Source organism: Sebastes umbrosus, chromosome 17 (assembly GCF_015220745.1).
Source record: "Sebastes umbrosus isolate fSebUmb1 chromosome 17, fSebUmb1.pri, whole genome shotgun sequence".
Classification (NCBI taxonomy): Eukaryota; Metazoa; Chordata; class Actinopteri; order Perciformes; family Sebastidae; genus Sebastes; species Sebastes umbrosus.
In genome coordinates, this window is record NC_051285.1 from 18430517 (window position 1) to 18450439 (window position 19923).

Here is a 19923-nt window from a genome sequence, read left to right on the forward strand (position 1 = left end):
GTGGAGTGATTGATGTATATAGATAGAGGGCTTGTGTTTTGCGAATATATTTTAGAGCTAGGTTAACCACACATTGCAGTGATTCTTGTCCTATGTGTGTGTGTGTGTGTTTACATTTCCCTCTCTTCATTCTCTGTTTCTGCAAAGAGAGGCCTATATCCTTCTCTTGCAATAGAGCCTAAGAGTATTTAATTTAAAAAGACAGACTGATTTTGTACACATGCCGTTTATTTATATTAACACATCATTAAAAATATCACAAAAATTAAACATAAACTAAAAATTAAATAAGGAATGGACATGGCTAAACTTAGGTGTAAACAGACAGTTGTTTACGAGCAGAAACAGATATTGCACATAACTTTTAGGTGCAAAGTATTTCCTGAGAGCATTAATACAGGGAGTAGACAACATTATTTTGTAAAAGTACAAGCAATATTTTTAACTGATGATGACTCAATTTATTTCTTTGAGTTCCTCAGCCCTTCAAACAGTAGACACTTAGCCTGTGCAGAGAGAAAGAAAACAGTCAGAGGCTCTCTGGTAAACACAGTGACATGAGCTGTGGTATGTTTGGTGGAGACTGTGTGTCTCTATTTACGTCTGTGTGTGCCAACCTCATGCCAACGCAGTGTGTCGGGGGGCAGCCCCAGATGACAGTGAGGGCAGGTGTGTGTCTGATCGTGCACTTCCTGGTTCCTTTGCCCCCAGCATGGCCCCTCACTGCCCCACAAGGGGCGACATGTGGAGTGGGAGGACCAAGCTACACCAAAGTGAGGTCGAGGGTCTGTCTGGTAGTTCAGTTTCTGGCCACTAGAGAGTGACGATGACGAAGAATTTGCATCTTCCTGCAACACAGCAAAAAATATAATTATTTTTGAGATGTGAATTTCAAAGTCTTTAACCCTACACTGTCTTACCCGGTCTGGTTTGACTGTTTATAAATCGTACACTATAAATTATCACCCCATTCTGTGTATTTAGCCAACTTCGTTCCAACTCATTACCACAAGTTTTACAATTTTGGGGGGGAATTTATGGTTAATAAACCTCATTTACATGAAATTATACCTCATTTTTGAGTAAAAAACTACAGAAATTTTGAATTATTTTGACTATAGTTATTATCAGATGTACATAATGTTGATGGATTATCACAGTTGGGTATATGTAAAAATGTAGTCAGGCTATTGTTTTGAAACCATTTCATTTTTTTCAATGGCAGCACATAATGACACCTGTGGTCCTCCTGGGTCAAAATTGACCCAGTCTGGTTTGACTGTTTATATAAGGCATACATTATAAATTATCACCCAATTCGGTGTTTCACCTTTTTGGCCAACTTCATTCCAACTCATTACCACAAATTGTATACTTCTTTGGGGAATTTATGGTCAATAGACCCCATTTACATCAAATTAAAACTGTTTTTTTAGTATTAAAAAGCAGAAATTATGAATTATTTTCACTATAGTTATTATTAGAGGAACATAATGTTGATGGATTATCACAGATGGGTACATGTCAAAGTTTAGACAGGATACTGTTTTGAAACCATTAACAGCAAAGAGGCACACTGTAGTGATGACAAATCCTGGAGCTCCTCCACAGACACTGAATGAATGAACAATGCTGACTTTACTGAACTCAATACAGCATAAGAAAACATATATATATATTTCATCAAGCAGCTTTACAAGCCCACAATGGACCAATTCCAGAAAGTGTTCCTCTATGTCATCATGAATTTGAGTCTTGTTACTCAGTGTCACAGCTTAAAGGGTCAGATTTCTCTTCTTTAAGTTATTGATTTCTTTAAATTATTAAACAGCTTAATGAATAGTACAGGATGGTTAAGAGAATTGTTTGACTTTAGTATGGCATCAAAAGCATTAACATCACGTGGCCTACTAATGGAAAAATTATATAGCTTTGATAGATAAATGTATGAACTTCTGCATTATATATTTCAGCTATAGCATGTCAAAAATATGAATAATTTATTCCATACAAACGCTATGTTGTGCACTTTGTACATTACTGACTACTCTGTATTTTAGAACTTATGGTCCTTTTAAAGCATTTTAACTCCAATTGATACACATCCTACAAAACTATGAAGTGACAACCTATTTATTTTGTTACTTTGAATTAATATCAGAGATGTTCCAATACCATTTTCCAATACTGATTCCGATACCTGAACTTGTGGTATTGGCCGATACCGAGTACCGATCTGATACCAGCGTGATAAAAAAAAACACGTTATTATATTATTATTATTATTATTATTATTATTATTGTGATGGAATTTTCCATCAATTCCTCTCTTATTGGTAGAAAGGTCAGAGTGTTTGTCAGAGTGTCCCTCTGTTGACATTCTTGGGTTGGAGTCCTGTCTAGAGGAGCCACCGTTATCTGTACAGCTGTGTCTGTAGTGGAGACCGTAGAGCCAGTCGCTAGGGCAACCAGGGTCAGAGATGCCAGAGGAACGGAATAAGTCAAAACATGATAAGGGGTAAGACACTGAGCACCGGGGAGGAAGGTCAGAGTTGTGAGGCCTTCACGCAGAGAGCATCTATTGTGGAGACCTGACAATTCTCCTTGATCAAGCTTCAATAAACCTTCTTTTGTAAGACATCATCAGCTCCGGACCTCTTCCTTCCAAAGATAACTTGTGTATCAATTATTCCATCACAATTATTATTATTATTATTATTATTAATAATGGCTCAGGTTAAACTCTTTGTAAAACAAAAACAAATACATACAGGGAATGAATGCAATAGAACTTTCTTTTGTTATTCAGTTTGTCAGTTACAAAGAACATACATTATTAATATAAAAAATATGAAATATAAAACAATACAGTTGAACAAGTTGATTTTTTTCTGGGTTAAGAAATTATGGTATCGCATCAGTGCATAGACTACCCGATCCCGAATTTGGCCAGTATTGGATGCATTTCCGATACTGGTATCGGTGTCGGAGCAACTCTAATAAATATGAATGAATGATTTTGTTTTATTACCACACAAATTGTATTTCCTATGATCTCACTAGATCTCAGAAAAAACACAAGATTTCTTTCCATGAAGAAGATATGATGGATTTCCTGTAAGATCAGGCTGCTATTTGCTTATATAGCCTTAAAATGGTAACGTTTCTTTGCACAAATGTTACTTAATTGCACGTAGAAGTTTAAGCTTCAGTAGGCAACACTATTTTGGCATCATTGGGCAAAAATTCCATAATAACCTGTCAGCATATTGTAATTCAAGTGCTTTAAGAGATAACTAGACTTCTGCACCTACTCATAGCTCTGTTTTAAGGCTTTAAAAATCTAGCACCTGACGGAAGACTTTGACCAATCACAGGTCATTTCAGAGAGAGAGAGTGTTCCTATTGGCTGTGCTCCGGCCATATGGGCGGTGCTTGGTATTCCCTCAAGAGATCTCAACATGGTTGCCGGTTCACAAACTTTCTCATATTACAGCTAAACAGTACAATACAAGATGTTTTTGAAAACATTTGAGGCGAGATATAGGAATTATAGTAACAGATTCGTATTTGATCAGCGCTGCCTAGTTTGACAGTTTGGTCAGAGTTCGCGGGTGATTGACAGCCAGCTCATAGACGGCAGCTGGACAGCAGACTCCAGCTCGGCTCTGATTGGTTGTTTTCCTCCAGTCTGTGCAGATGCCATTAGGAGCACCAGAGGACACAGAGGCACATGATTTTTTTCAGGTAACCTGTTACATGTACTACTGTCACGATATAGCGAGCGTTTTATAAAAATAACTTTTTGTAAATAATTAGCTCCAATCTTGCCTACTTCAGCTATAAAGAGGTTGACAATTCAGTTTGTGAAATGAAGAAAATTAGTTCATGCAGATATTCTGAGAAACAGCTTTTCCATTTCTCAACGTATATGTCTGATCAGAACCGTCAGTGAAATAATAAGAAATGTTGAAACCTGTTCAGGAGTTTCAGGACGATACTCTGTGTCAAGAGACATCAGGCAATACCAGCAGGGTTCAGACGGGCGATCTGTGAGGACACAAACACAAATGTACTAGACCACGGGTTTCCTTTAAATAGCCTCACATGTGCTGGTTACAGACACAATATATCAGTTGTGTGTGTGTGTGTGTGTGTGTGTGTGTGTGTGTGTGTGTGAGACTGACTCTGTGTGTTGGAGGGATGAGATGATACTGAAGGGGGGGTCAGCTCTTCCTCTGTTGGCAGGGAGGACAATGGGAGGCAGTCAGTGTCATCCTGTGTGTTTGTGGCTATCGGAGTCTCCTGGGGTGAGTCCTCTCCGTCACTGATATGACATAGATCTTCCCCGACCTTCATCAATCACACCAACCAGGGGATAACAATCTTGAGCAAAAATTTGTGTTCATTTACTATTTTCTTTGAGCTAAATTAACTCTGATGGTGATGATGTAAATTTACAGTAATATCATGAGTGCTGGTGTGAATTTATCCTGTCAAATCTGACCTGACTGGCCTCTACGTCTCCATCACAGGCTCCACTCTCGGCCTGGTCGTCCTCCTCTGGTTCCGGGAGGTTTTTGGGCTCGTCTATCTCCTCCTCGCTGCAGCCCTGAGTCGGTGTGTCAGCCTGGGTAGAAGTCGTCCCACTGAGGTTTGAGAGAGAAGCAGCAGAATTGAAAAACATGCCCTCCTAACCGCCTGACTAGAAGGTTATCAGCCAATCAATCTTCAGCTGATTACACCGGCGCAGCCTCTACTGTTACACTCAAGGCAAGCACCTTATTAGGCATAAACATTCACACTCCTCCTTGCCTTACCTTTGGGTGCTCTCTCCCTGTTCCTCCCTCTCTCCCTCCATCCCTGCTCATGCGTCTCCCTCCCAGGGTGCCTGATGTGTTATTTCCTCTTAATCCCACCGTTCTTTGACTTTTCCGTCTCTTCCTCTGCCCCCGTCTGTCCTCCCGTCTGTCTGCCTCTCTGCCGTCTCCCCTCCCTCTCTGTGTGTGAAACGGAAACTCCAGGCTTTCAATATTTGATGTGTCTGAATAGCTCACAAGCAGGTTTCTGTAAAGAGTAATCATGTGAGGACTCTGATGTCTCTGCGGTGGAGTCTGCTTTGACATAAACAAGCCTGCTAACACCAACACTAAATACAAATTCTACTAATTCAAAACATAGAAAATGCTCATACAGCACAGCATAGGGAAGAGTGGGTGAGTTGAAACAGTTTTTACTAGTGGTGTCTTTAAAGGGAGGGAATGACAGTAATGTCTCCAACTAAAACATATACAGTACATATATTTTAGGATGTGTTGAATCCTTGGGAATGATCACTTTGGATCTAAAATAAACAATTTTCAAAATATGTCTTTCCAAAAAAAAGTGGTCTCTTGGCTCATCTTGCCCCTGATGAGGGGTAAGTTGAGCCTAGGGAGAGGATAAGTTGAGCCATATTGTCTATCAATAATATCTTTCTATAACTGAAGTTAGATTATCAAAGAACTCCCCCACATTGTCCCTAAAGGCAGTGGCTATTCAGAGAGAGGTTGCTTCAGGAGTTCACCATGACAGAGGTGACGCACCATAAAACATAAATCAATCACGTCCTAGAAAAGGTTAAAAATTGATTAGCCTATATGATCATCTTTTTATTTATCCTTTATTGAACCATTGCCGTTTACATTAAGATTTACATAACAAGTTGAAGCTCTAATCCAGACATTCTCAACCAGTGTGCCGCGGAGCGTCATCTAGTGTCCCGCGGAGGCAGTGGTACTAGATTATTTTTTTATTATTATTTAGCAAAGTGAACAGGTAAAACCTAAAGGAGGTAAGATCCCAGCTACCGTAAAACCAAAGCCTATTGAAGGAGGCTGAGACACGGGCGGACACGGGTCTTGTATTGGGTATAACACATGCGCAGTGTAACTGGAGCTGCGGTCATGCGTTGCGATCGGCTCAACTTCGGCGAGTGCAGAGCAGATATTACTGCGCATGTGCGGTACCCCGAAGGCACGTTGATTAGGTGTGACCCAACCTCCTTCAATAGGCCTTGTGTAAAAACACCAAACATCATCAGGTAGAGACAAACGTGTTTGCCACTGTTAGCTAGCTAACGTTCTCGGATGCAGTGAGACAAAATGGATCGTTTTTTAAAGCGAAAAAGTGATGTGGGAGACAACCCTGCGCCAGTAAAAGCTCCGAAGCGTGTGGTGAGGAAATATGACCCTGAATACATTAAATTTGGATTCGTAATGGCAGTCATTGATGCTGAGCCCAAGGCACAATGTGTTGAATGTGGCGAAATCTTGTCAAATGAGGCGCTAAACCCATCGAAGCTCCAGAGACACTTAAACACAAAGCACCCAGGATGTGTCGAGAAGCCAAAAGAATATTTCCTAAGGAAAAGGGACGGGCTTCAGGCACAACAGAAAGTCATCACAACATTAACAACTCAGTCAAAAGCCACTTTGAAAGCTAGCTACATGGTTGCTGCTCGTGTAGCTCATAGCAAGAAACCCTTTACGATTGCAGAGGAGCTTATTTTGCCAAGCGCTGTGGATATGTGCCGAGAGTTACTGGGGGAAGCCGCTGCAACCAAAATTCAGTCAATACCACTCTCCAATGACACGGTGAGCAGAAGAATTATTGACATGAGTGATGACATCGAATGCCAACTTCTGGAAGGAATAAAGGCAAGCCCATACTTTGCCATACAGCTGGACGAGTCGACTGACGTTAGCAATGCCGCTTTATTGTTAGTTTTTGTAAGATACTGCAAGGACAGTAATCTTCATGAGGATCTATTGTTTTGCAAGGAGCTTCCAACAAGAACAACGGCAGTTAATGTAATGCGCTGCCTTGATGATTACTTCACCGAAAAAGGTCTTGATTGGAAATACTGTACAGGTGTTTGCACAGACGGCGCTGCATCAATGACGGGAAGACATCGTGGTGTTGTAAAACAGATCCAGGAGAGGGCGCCAGACGCCAAGTGGACGCACTGTTTCTTACATCGGGAAAGTCTAGCTACAAAGCAGATGTCACCAGAACTGCATGAAATCATGAACGTGGCTGTGAAAACTGTTAACTATATTAAGAAAAATGCACTCAACTCAAGGTGTTTTGCTGCTTTGTGTGAAAGACTTGATACAGATCATTTGCAGCTGTTGTACCACAGTGAAGTAAGGTGGCTTTCAAGGGGACATGTGCTTAATCGCCTTTTTGAACTGAGAGAAGAAGTGCACACATTTCTGGAAGAGCAGCACTCCCCTCTTGCTGAGCATTACACTGATGGTAACTTTTGTGCAAAACTGGCCTACTTATCAGATATATTTGACCAGTTAAATCAGCTCAATATATCAATGCAAGGCAGAAACAGCACAGTGTTTTTGTTTTCAGACAAAATTGAGGGCTTCAAGAAAAAACTTATTCTGTGGAACAGAAGAGTCAAGGAGGGACGATTTGACGTGTTTTCACTCCTCAGTGAAACTTTGGAAGCCACTCCTCATGTCAACATATCCAGTGTTATAACCCAGCATTTGACTCAGTTGTCAGGAAAGTTTACAGACTACTTCCCAGAAGATGCACGAGATGGAAACCTTTGGATTTTGGACCCTTTCTCTGTGGATCCTGCTTCAGAAGACATAGCTCTCTCCACTGTGTTGGAAAATGAACTGATCGAACTATCAGCAGACAGCTGCCTGAAGCTTCAGCTCACACGAGTTGACCTTGCTTCATTCTGGATACTGGCTGCCAGTCAATATCCCTCTCTGTCAAAACGGGCAATCAAATTTCTGTTGCCTTTCACCACCACCTATTTATGTGAGTCAGGGTTTTCAATTGTGACTGTCACAAAATCAAAGGCAAGGAACAAACTGAAAGCAACCTTGAATGCTACTCTGCGTGTCAGCCTCTCACCCATCCCACCACGACTTGATCTCATTATTTCCCAGAGGCAAGCCCAAGTGTCTCACTGAGGGTAAGCAGAATATGTATTTTGGTCATTACAGCTGACAGTGGCACAACACATATCTACATCCCAGTTTATTATTTGTTGTATAAACATGTTAGGTTTTTTACTCATTTATTTGGGAAGGTGGTCCTCGGAAATGTTTTGACAATCACAAGTGTGCCTTCAGTTGCAAAAGGTTGAGAACCCCTGAGACTCTAATCTAATAATATATAATATATAATATATTATATATTATTAGATTGGAGTCTAATCTAATAATATATAATTATAAATGGCTCAACTTCCCTGAGGCCTAAAATTACCCCAACCCCGCCATTTTAACAAACTATCATCCAGCAGTTTAGAGCTAATGTCATGCTAATAGTAAAGCCTCATATTGTAAGCACTAACACACCTGTGAGATTTATTTCAAACTTGTAATTGTTCATACACAAGAATCATGACTCCTTGAAAATAAAAAAATAAAAAATTTGAACAGCAAAAAGATGTTTTTTTTTAACCTAAATGTGCTTAACACTTGTCATATGGGCCTCTCTCCATCACAGGATCACTAAAATGGATGACTCTTTAAAAATGTTTGGTCACATGACCAATTTTGTCTATGGTCGCCTAGAAACAAGGGGTGGCTAAACATCTCCACCGGCTCAAATCACCCCACTCCTTTCTACAGATGTTTCTTTTGACACTCCTTACCTTTTTTCTGTTTTGTATGTTTGTTGTATGTTTTCTAATCATTTTAGAGCTGAACAGTTAGTCAATCGATTGTTTAGTCCACTGACAGAACAATGGCGGTCAACTATTTTGATAATTGATTTGTTTATGTAATTTCTTAAGCTAAATCTCTAAATGTTCCCCAGTTCCAGCTTTTCCACGGTGTCTTGTCTTATGTTATAGTTAACAGACATCTTGGGACTGTTAAATGAAAAAAGCAATATGATGACGTCAACTTGGGCTTTAGTCAATTGATGATGAGGGACATTTTCACTCATTTGTGACATTTTATTGACTAAACAATAAATTGACTGAGAAAATACTCATCAGATTACGATTACAGAGCTACAGTAGACTCATTATATGTCATCGGTCTATTCATCTGTCAATTGTTCATCATCAGAAATGTATAAAGTACTTGCGAAAGACAAATGGCAATATAAAGAGAAACTGACAGAGGCAAAGGGGCGATATATTACAAAATTGAAGTTAGTCTATGATATCGATCCTTACGAATTAGGACCTTGACAGCTTGGCGGGTGTGGCTCAGAGGTTGAGCAGGGCATCCACCAATCTGAAGGTCGGTAGTTCGATCCCCGGCTTCTCCAGTCACATGCCGAAGTGTCCTTGAGCAAGATACTTAACACCTGCTTGCTCCCGAAGGCTGTTCCATCGGTGTGTAAGTGAGTATTTAGATTAGATCCTGATGTATGCCATCAGTGTATGACTGTGTGTGTGAATGGGTGAATGCTGACATGTAGTGTGAAGCGCTTTGAGTGGTCGGAAAACTAGAAAAGCGCTATATAAGTGCAAGTCCATTTACCATTTTGCACACAATACAGCGATGTGTTACTGATGTGTTTTGGCGTTAGTGAACACCTGTCAGCAGTTCAAAATATGTTAATCTTTGGAGGCCCATGTCCACTTTACAAATGAGTGGGTACAGGACCTTCAGATCTATAAGCCAAATGCCAACTACAAAGAAAAACTAGCTAATGTTATGGTATGTGAATACTAAGAAAACGTCAGTTAATACTGCATATTTAATCTACCAGTATCTTGCAAAATGAAAGCCATAACATTAGCCTTCCTTTGTGTCTGACTGTATGCTATATGTAACCCGGGCACTTGATAGAAACCCAGGCTATTAGAACCCGACAATGCCACTCTGTGAATTTCCCCCAGAGAATAACCCAACCAAATTACACAAGTTCTTTGATAAAGAGATGGGGCTGAGATGTGAGTTTCAAGTTTCAAAATCAAATAACTTTTATTTAAATAAAAAAATGGTGATTAGTTGCTGCAATTATAAAAGCTGCAAGAGAGGCCAGGTTACAAAAAAAAAATCCTTTATTACAAAAATAGAGTTAAAAATGTTATTATTAATTTTTTAAAATGTCACTACACCACTAACCTTACCAAAACAGGATGAAGGGTGCTAGGGAAACCCACAGTAGGAATGGAGTGAGGGGAGAGGAAATACAGAATACTTCACCACCACCAGTAGTTGGAGAAACACAGTTACTTACACTCACACTGCAAGGAAAAGAGCACACAGGGTTAGGAGGACACAGCTAGCCACATGCAATAAGAACCCCAACACAAGAAGAATCCCTCCACCCAGTGACCAACCACCTGCAAGGATAAAGCAATCCAACCGTCCTGTTAACTGGCAGAGAGCTAGGAATGTTCACTTCCTGATTACCTAAACAGTTGGTTTACAGATAAACAAAATGAATGCCCCCTCCCCTATTACAGCAAGAAACCTATGTTGGTGTTGGGCCTACTTACTTTGCAGATTAAGATTAAACACACAAAATTAAATGTATTGTTGTGGATTAAAGTGCCCAACAGTGTATAAAGTAGTTAAAATTACCCCACCTTCACCACTCATCTCATCTTCACTCATCTTCAACCGCTTAACTGGGGTTGGGTAGCGGGGGCAACAGCTCCAGCAGGGGAGCCCACCTTCACCAGCTACATTAAAATGCTTCTTACCATTTGAAATGAGCCATTCTGATGTCAAATGTGTAGCCTACTTTTACTTTTGATAGGTCTACTTTAAGTAGTTCTAAGTCTTTAAGTAATTACTTTAAGTCTGTACTTCTCCTTAAGTAGGATTAAGGCATTTACTTGTAATGTAGTAGGTATATTTTACATTGTTTTACTGGTAGGTCTACATCACCTAGCTATCTAGCTAGCTGGGATAGCTAGCACGATAGGATAGCTAGCATTTACACTTTAAAAACAAACAACAAAATGAAAAAATAGCTACAAAATAAAAATGTCTCAAACTATTTTTTATCATTATGTATCATTCTTCTTTCTCTCTAAATTGTATTTAGAAAGTTCAATACAGTTAGTTACATAAACATGTTCAGATTTTTCATTACAAAAAATTCAGTAAATATAAATTATTTCACAGTATAAAATGTAAGAAAAGGAAAAGATGAATAAAAACAAAAAAAGAAAAACAATTGGGGTCTGTTATAAATTTGAAATGTCTAAATAATCTAATGACAATTTAGAATTTATAGTTTTAGGTTTTCAATCGTAGTCAAATTGTTTTAAAATCAGTATATTTAAAAGTATAAAAGGAGGGTATTCTTTTAAACCATATCATTTTATTGATATAATATTTTGCTAAGATATTAATCACATTAATTATGTAAATTTCATCTGCTGAAAAGTGGGTGTATGGGGTGCCTGGGTTAGCTCAGTTGGTAGAGCGGGCGTCCATGTATCAAGGCTTGGTCCTGACCGCGGCGGCCCGGGTTCGAATCTGGCCTGTGGCCCTTTCCGCATCCACTCTCTCTCTCCCCCCTTTCAAGACTCTATCCACTGTCCTCAATAAAAATGGAAAAATGCCCCCAAAAAAATAACTTTAAAAAAAAAAAAAAAAAAAAGAATAGTGGGTGTATGTGTCATTCTGTACATTGTGTTCATGCAGGACTGCCATCTTGTGCACACAACAGCAGCATGACTGCATTGTAAGAGACTCATTCCTCCAGTAGATGGAGGAAGAGCACTTGCTTTGAGGCTCATAAACCGTCGGTGGACAAACAAGACCAAAGCCACATTACCACCCCAGGGAATTTCTCTCTTTCTCTCTTTTGTCCAGTTTGTCAACCAGTTATTTCCTTTTGTCTCCTCATAATTGTCCAGGAGCATCTCTTGCATGAGCTGCTCTCTATTTCGCTCTCCATCCCTGCTAGTTAACTTCTCCATTGACATGAGTTTCCACCATTCAAACTCCACATAATCCTGTAAAATATGATAGGCAGCAGCACACATGAATGAATGCCATTTTCAGCGACGATTATCAACTAAATGATGTGACTTGGGTTTTAATTTCAGGGTCGTTTTGAAGAGTTGTGGAATGTGTGTGTATGTGTGTGTGTGTGTGTGTGTGTGTGTGTGTGTGTGTATACTTGCTTGTGTGTCTCTAAATGGTGTGTGTGTACGTGCTTCACTGATGTGTGTGTCTTGTCCTCCTGTAAGTGCATGGCAGGTAAGGAGTAATTTGAGTGTTTTTCCTGTATATGTGTGTCTTTTGTGGGAGGAGGGAGACAGGAACATAAGTGGCGATGACTCACCAGTCTTTTGTGACAGTGGTGCAGAGAGAGTGCTTTTCACCCATTTCTCTCCTTTGGGGCTTGCATACAAAACAAGAAATGGAGAGAGGATACAGAAGAAAAGGAGAGGAAGATTGGGTGTTAGGGAGCATTAGGGAGGATTGGGGGGCATGGATAATTGAAGGAAAAAAGGGAGAAGATGGGAATGAGGGTAGAGAGTGGCATAAAGGATGAGGAAGAGGAGATGAAAGGAGAAAGCAAAAAGACAAGGGTTGCAGAGATCATAAACAAAGGATGCGGTTTCAAGGGGAGAGGCCTTCGCAGCTCTGCCTCTGTTTTCCTAATGGCTGGTGAATGCAGGTTGATGAGGCATATTATGTGGCAAAGATTGTGTTCAACAATGGTAGTTTAACAGTAAACAACAACAAATTTAACAAACATGGGGAGGAAACAAGGTTCAGATTTCATTTAAAAACTGTTTGAGGTCAGGGGCCACATCGTATGGGTATGTTTGAGCAGCTTTCATATCTAAAGAAGATATTATTCATATTTCAGCAACTTACTTGCTAAACAAGGCATACCATTTGCTGTGCATGCTTTAAAGTGATGTTCTCTGAGGTTTTTCTTGTTTGATAGCATTTCAAGTCATTTTGTGACATGACTAACCCTATATTTTGGCCCAGATGTATCAATTTGTAGGTGTTTTTGTTGAATACTTTCAAATTTTAGGTCTTGGCTTGCTTTTATATAGTCAGGTCCTTAAAAGCTGACCAAAATTTCAAAATAAGAAAACACAAGTTGCAAGCTGTTCAGCTATACAGTACACATCAAACAATTAAATCAAACTGTAAACAGTGACTGAACCTGAATTTAGAGCGCAAGAATACAATTTCATACTTTTCTTAAGCAAATCAAGAGACATAAACTGATAGAATCTTTCACTGTACAGATTTTCAGTAATGATTTGTCAAATTTACATTGGACATACTGTAAGGTCACAAGGTCAGAAAATCCAGCCTGCCATGCCTTGATGGCCTTTAACTACTTAACTACAAAGATGGGTCAAGTTACAGGTTAAATACCAATTAGCAGCATTTCTCAGTTACAAAAGAGTTGTGGAAATCAGCACTTTCACATGAGTTTTTCAAAGCAACATCAGGCAACAGATAGAGCTCTGATGAGGCCAAATCATCTTGTGTTCAAACAGGTTCCTTCGGTCAAAAACGTTGCAGAATCAGGTCAAATCACATCAACGGCAAACACTGGCAAATTGATAAGAAAAAGTCAGGCTATTAAATAGATATTTTATCAGTCGCTATAAGCCCCATAGATGTGGGTCAATAGGGGCCTACAATACCCACTAGTAGATTTTATCATATATTCACATGGTAGATCACTGAAAGAAGGTATAAAAGAACACGACAGCAACCGCTAGTGACCGTAGTAATTATGACAAGAGCAGAAGCAGAAGGTGCTGTAGTATAGACAGCATGAAACTCCATAAGGGGTGGAGGTTGGTGACAATAAATGGGACACAAAACACAAGGCTTTCACCCAGTAGACCGGAGTATGCACCCTGTGTGAAATCAACAAAATGTAGCTGTCTTTGTGTTCGTAGTTATTTTAGCAGAAAACATGATATTTTTCCCTAAACTTAACTGTTTTTTTGCCTAAACATTAGAAGTTGTAGTTTTACTACCTAAACCTAAAGAAGTTGTAGTTTTGCTACCTAAACCTATCTGGGTTTTTTTGCCTGAACCTAAAGAAGCCTTTTTGTTTGTGTTCAAAACATGACGTTTCATAGAGTTTCACAACATGTTAGAACGTGTTGTTTTTAAGTTTCACATCCACTTTTACAATCAAGTGGGCATATGTCCCTATTGACCCACAACTATGGTGCTTATAGCGACGGATAACGCCTATTTAATGGCCTGATAACAGTCGAATCGTGTGCACCCAGAGGAACAGTGATTGTAAAGAAGATTTCATATCCTTTCATGTATTATCTACCTCAGTTTATGTTGCTTGAATATCTATGCCTTGCTTTATATCATTACCTATCTTTTTGCTAAGTCCCGCCTACGGTGCATTTCTATTGGCTGAGTAGCCTGTCAATCAATCCTCCGTAGCAGAGGTAAATCGTCTCCCTTTTCTGTTGCTCCAGAGAGTTGCGTGTCAAGTGAGCTGTTACAGTAGTTGAGCTACGTCATTAGTACTTCACAGTTTGGACATTTTGGACAGTGAGAGCCTGTGTGCGTCCATTGAGAAAACCACACACACCCAAAAGGACACTATACTTCCTGTCTGAAGTGTATATGTGCACAGTGCGTGAAGTTTATAATAAAGTCCACTGAAGACAAATCCATCTCAAGAGCATTTTTACTGATGTCCCACGGTGATTACCCTATCCTCCCAGCAAAGTAATAGTCAAGAGCAGATCGCCTTGTCCGATTTAACATATGGTCCTTCGAGCCGGATAGTGGTGGTTTCCGTGGAATGAAGATGTCTTCACAACGGTACACAGATGTGCGGCCCAAGCGTCAGGTACATCCTCCGGCCTACCTGGATGATTATGATGTCACCCTCCCTGGTCTGAGGCAACCGCCGCCACCTAACTTAAGTCGCACTGTGCACCATCAAGCAGTAGAACAGCCACTACTCACCAGAGAGGGTTACGCCGAGATGACGCCCCTCACTCATTGGCAGAGGTACAGCCCATGGAGCACCGCGACGGATGAGCCGAGTCACCAGTATGCTCGCGGTGCCGAAGCTGCTCCGAGTCCTGCATGGATGAGCACCACTGAGGATGCCTATGGCATGCCAACGTCATTCCACCATCCTGCTACAGCTGCTTCACCTGAAGTGCTAAGAGCTATTAGGCAGCTTCAAGAAGAGAATCAACGTTTGCAGATAACCATGCTGGACATGAAACGTCAAATAAAAGCTAGCCCTCCTCTACCTTCTCCACACCCTCCTCAGCCGGTTCCGCCACCACGGGTCTGGTCCCTCTCACAACCTGAGCAACCACCTCAGCCCAACAGTCTGCCTGTGCCAGCAGTCAATACTGGCCATGCCCTTCGACCTCCAAACAGAGATGATGAGGAGTATTGGCCACTACCACCATCACCGGTCGTGGATGAGGATCAATTATCAACACAACCACCACCGATGGACCTGGTGAGTGACCTAACAGCCCGTATTCGCAGACTAGGAGAGAAGCCGCTCCCAAGCCCTGACTACTGGGACTCAGACAGTGGTTTTCAAGCATCAGACGAGCCAAGGAGGAACAGAGAGGAACAGGATTACGCACAACACTCCAACCGACTTGGTCGCCGGGAGTACTCATCACCAAAGCAAGTCTCCACTCAGCCTCGCCACTCCCCCTCACCCACTCGGCAGGAGAGGACCTACCGAGGACCGAAACCCTCTATACCAAAGTTCACCAAGGAGGATCCAAGGGAGTTTGCAAGACTCAAGATCAGTCTGGAGAACATTCTACCTGAAGACGCAACAGAGAGATTTAAATATCAGGTGCTCCTAGACCATTTGAAGTTTGAAGAGGCCCTGTTAATAGCAGACTCCTACAGTGACACCATGGCCTCCCTCACCTGCCATTACGGACAACCACACCAGCTGGCTTTGCAGCGCATTGCAGACATGATGGACGGGCCCACTATCCGCAGTGGGGATACAGCAACCTTTAAGAAGTTTGCCTTGCACATCAGAGCTCTGGTAGGCATGCTGGACCAGCTGGGTGGAGAAGGCCAAATAGAGCTTCAGTGTGGGTCACATGTCGCGAGACTCGCCGCCAAATTGCCTCATGACATGCGTGCCAACTTCAAAAGATATATTCATCCACTGAAGATTAAAGTTCCAACCCTTCTGAACTTCGCTGATTGGCTCGAGTACGAGCTGGAGATCCAACAGAGTGGATTCAAGTTCAGCCACAGTGAAAAGAAGGAGAGCACAGAACCAAGGAAGAATTGGAACAAAGACTTCAAATCACGTCAGACAACGACCATCCTACATGGCGCAGAACCAGCCTTCACCACCAGCAAAGACCCGGCCCCCACAAATACAGCCCAAGAAAAGGTGAAAACGTATTGCCCATATTGCAGCAACTCACTGCATTACCTAGACCAGTGCTCAAACTTTAGTCAACTCACTAAAGAGCAGAAGAGCATGTGGGTGAGGTCCGACAAGAAATGCTGGAGGTGTGGCCGTGGTCACCAAGCGGCGCAGTGCCGACTCAAAATGACTTGTAAGATATGCAATGGCAAGCATGTGGAAGCCCTGCATGAACTCAACAGGAAGCCAGTGGGAGAGGAAATCTGCCATGCAAGTCCTGCAAGTGATGTTCTCTACCTGGATCGACGGGCTGGCTGTAGTCAAGTGCTGCTGAAGATCACCAAAGTCACTCTGCGGAACAGAGGTCGTTCTATGGACACTTATGCAATATTAGATGATGGGTCAGAGAGGACCATCCTCCTCCAGGCCGCGGCCAAGCAGCTGGGTCTCAGAGGAACACCAGAAGAGTTAGCACTGAGAACAGTGCGGCAAGACACCAGAGTTCTCCATGGTTCGACTGTATCGTTCACCATTTCCCCTGCCAGCCAGCCGCACAGCAGATTCAAGATCAAAGGTGCATTCACTGCAGGAGAACTGGGTCTAGCAGAGCATACTCAGGCAGTGGCAGCTCTACAACGGAAGTACAAGCATCTCAGGGGATTGCCTCTACAATCACTTGACCATGTTCGCCCACTTCTGTTGATTGGTTCAGATTACCCGCAGTTGATCACCCCGATCAAGCCTGTTCGTCTAGGTCCCCCTGGTGGACCAGCAGCAGTTAACACCAGGCTAGGATGGACCGTCCAGGGTCCAACCAAGTACATCAAAAGATGCATTTCCTCATCACAATGCTTGCTGACGTCCACACTCTCTCCATCTGAGGAACTGTCTAGGCATGTGGAAAGGCTCTGGCAGCTGGACACGCTGCCTTATCGAAGCGAAAAGCTCGTCACTAGGTCAAAGCGAGATCAGGAGGCAGTGAACCTACTTGAAGCTAAGACGATTCGGGTGAATGACAATGGAGTTCAAAGATACGCCACGCCCATGCTGAGAGTGAAGGACATGCCACGCCTGCAGGCACCAAAGGAGGCGGTCTTGGCAACACTGCGCAGTGTTGAGCGACGCCTAGCATAGGACCCAGAGAAAGCTGCAGTATACACTGCAGAAGTACAGAAGTTGGAGCAGGCAGGGTACGCAGTGAAAGTTCCCCCCGAGATGGTCCACCAAGTAGAAACGTGGTATATTCCCCACCACATGGTCCACCACAATGGAAAGAACAGACTTGTTTTTAACTGCTCATTCAAGTACCAAGGTGAGAACCTTAACGAACTTCTCCTGCCTGGACCCACATTGGGCTCTACACTTCTCGGTGTACTCCTGCGCTTCCGGGAACATTCTGTCGCTGTCAGTAGTGACATAAAGGCGATGTTCCACCAGGTGAGACTTCTGCCTGAAGACCGGTCACTGTTCCGTTTCCTGTGGCGAGACTTAAAGAGAGAAGAGTCCCCCAGTGTCTACGAGTGGCAGGTCCTGCCTTTCGGGACAACCTGCAGCCCATGCTGCGCCACCTTCGCATTGCAGAAGCACGTTATCGACCACAGCCTGCCAGGAGAGGACGTCCGTGAGGCAGTCGAAAGATGCTTCTATGTAGACAACCATCTGCAGAGCTTGTCTTCTGCAGACGAAGCAAAGGCACTAGTGGACAAACTGAAGGCGCTCCTGGCGACAGGTGGATTCGAGCTGAGGCAGTGGGCTAGCAACACCCAAGCAGTGATCAGTCACCTACCAAAGGAAGCTCGAGCAGAAAGCAGTGAGCTCTGGCTCAGTCAAGGTCAAGCAGGTGTGGATCCACAGGAACAGACTCTCGGGCTCCGCTGGTCGTGTCAGTCGGACACACTGGGTTATAAGCATCGGGCACAGGAGAGCCCCACGCCCACAATGAGAAACATTTATCGTGTACTAGCTAGCCAATATGATCCGCTGGGATTTATTGTGCCTTACACCACCAGAGCCAAGGTACTGGTGCAGCGGCTGTGGGACAAACACAGACAATGGGATGATCCCTTGCTGCCCAGCGAGCTTCTCCAGACCTGGAACAAATGGGAAGAAGAACTTAAACACCTGCCCACCATTTCCTTTCCCCGCTGCTACACAAGCGCGGAAATGGACCAACCGGACAGTGTCAGGGACATACACATATTTTGTGATGCATCCGAATGTGCCTACGGGTCAGTGGCATACCTGCGCACAGAAGACCCTCAGGGGCAAGTTCAAGTGGCATTCCTGACGGCCAGATCAAGGGTAGCCCCTAAGCGCCAGCAGTCCATACCACGCCTAGAGTTATGTGCTGCTGTTACAGCTGCTCAGTTAGCCACGCTGCTGGAGAGAGAGCTTACAATGCCTCTGCACTCAGTTGTTTTGTGGTCAGACTCCACCACAGTCTTAACCTGGCTTCAGTCTGAATCGTGCCGCTACAAAGTCTTTGTAGGTACAAGAGTAGCCGAAATACAGGAAATGACCGATGCCCAGGCTTGGCGCTACGTGGACTCCGCCAGTAACCCGGCAGATGATCTTACACGAGGTTTGTCCTTGCAGGATCTTGCTACGGAGACTCGGTGGAGTCAGGGACCAGACTTTCTGCGACAGTCACCTGACCACTGGCCAACCAAACCTGCTACTGAAGTACTCGATGATCAAAATGAGGTGAGGAAGCCAACCTTCTGCGCTCTGTCCATCACATCCCATGACCCAGCACTACCAGATCTAGGGCAGTTCAGCAATTTCAGAGAGCTGGTTGAGGCAACTGCACTGTCTCGTCACGGGGCGGCTGGTCTGCAAGGTAGCCCATCGGCAGACGCTCACATAGAGGCAGAGAGGGAAATCTTGAGGAAAGCTCAAGAACAATGTTTCACCGAAGAGCTCAAACAATTAATAGCAAGAAAACCGGTATCATCCACGAGTCGTCTGCTCACTCTGGCTCCAGAGTACGACGAAAGCACAAAGCTCATCCGGGTGGGTGGAAGACTACGGCGTAGTCATCACTTAGAGCCCGACACTCTTCACCCTATTGTCTTGGACCCAGCTCACCCAGCGACAAAATTGATCATTCAGGACACTGACAATGACTTACGACATCCCGGATCAGAACGACTGTTTGCTGAGATTCGGCGTAGATACTGGATTCTTCGAGGGCGAGAGGCTGTAAAAAGACAGCAGCGTACCTGTGTAGATTGCCAGAGATGGAGGGCCAAACCTACCGTTCCAAAAATATCTGACTTACCCAAATCCTGTCTGCGTCTCTACCAGCCAGCATCCACCTCCACTGGAGTGGACTGCTTTGGGCCTCTCCAAGTTAAAGTGGGCAGACGCAATGAGAAATGGTGGGGAGTCCTGTTTAAGTGCATGACGACTAGAGCAGTCCACATAGAACTCCTGCCCAGCCTCGATTCTGATTCCTTTCTTATGGCACTGCGGAGATTTATCGCACGGAGAGGAAAGCCTGCAGAGCTTCTGTCCGACCAGGGGACAAATTTTAAAGGCGGAGATCGAGAACTACAAGAGGCGTTCAGAGCTCTGCACCCTGACCTTCAA

The 19923-nt window shown here is 43.1% G+C and overlaps 1 protein-coding gene across 1 annotated transcript; it reads right to left on the reverse strand.

Moving 5' to 3' along the window:
* Positions 1 to 216: 216 nt before the first annotated feature.
* LOC119475183 lies at positions 217 to 4951 on the reverse strand. The gene is made up of 6 exons (XM_037747644.1): positions 4821 to 4951; positions 4508 to 4649; positions 4188 to 4353; positions 3977 to 4050; positions 618 to 848; positions 217 to 506 (listed from the first exon to the last, which is right to left on the reverse strand). The coding sequence occupies exons 1-6, from the start codon at positions 4859 to 4861 to the stop codon at positions 462 to 464; spliced, it is 699 nt and encodes a 232-aa protein (XP_037603572.1). The 5' UTR covers positions 4862 to 4951; the 3' UTR covers positions 217 to 461.
* Between the last annotated feature and the right edge of the window lie 14972 nt (positions 4952 to 19923).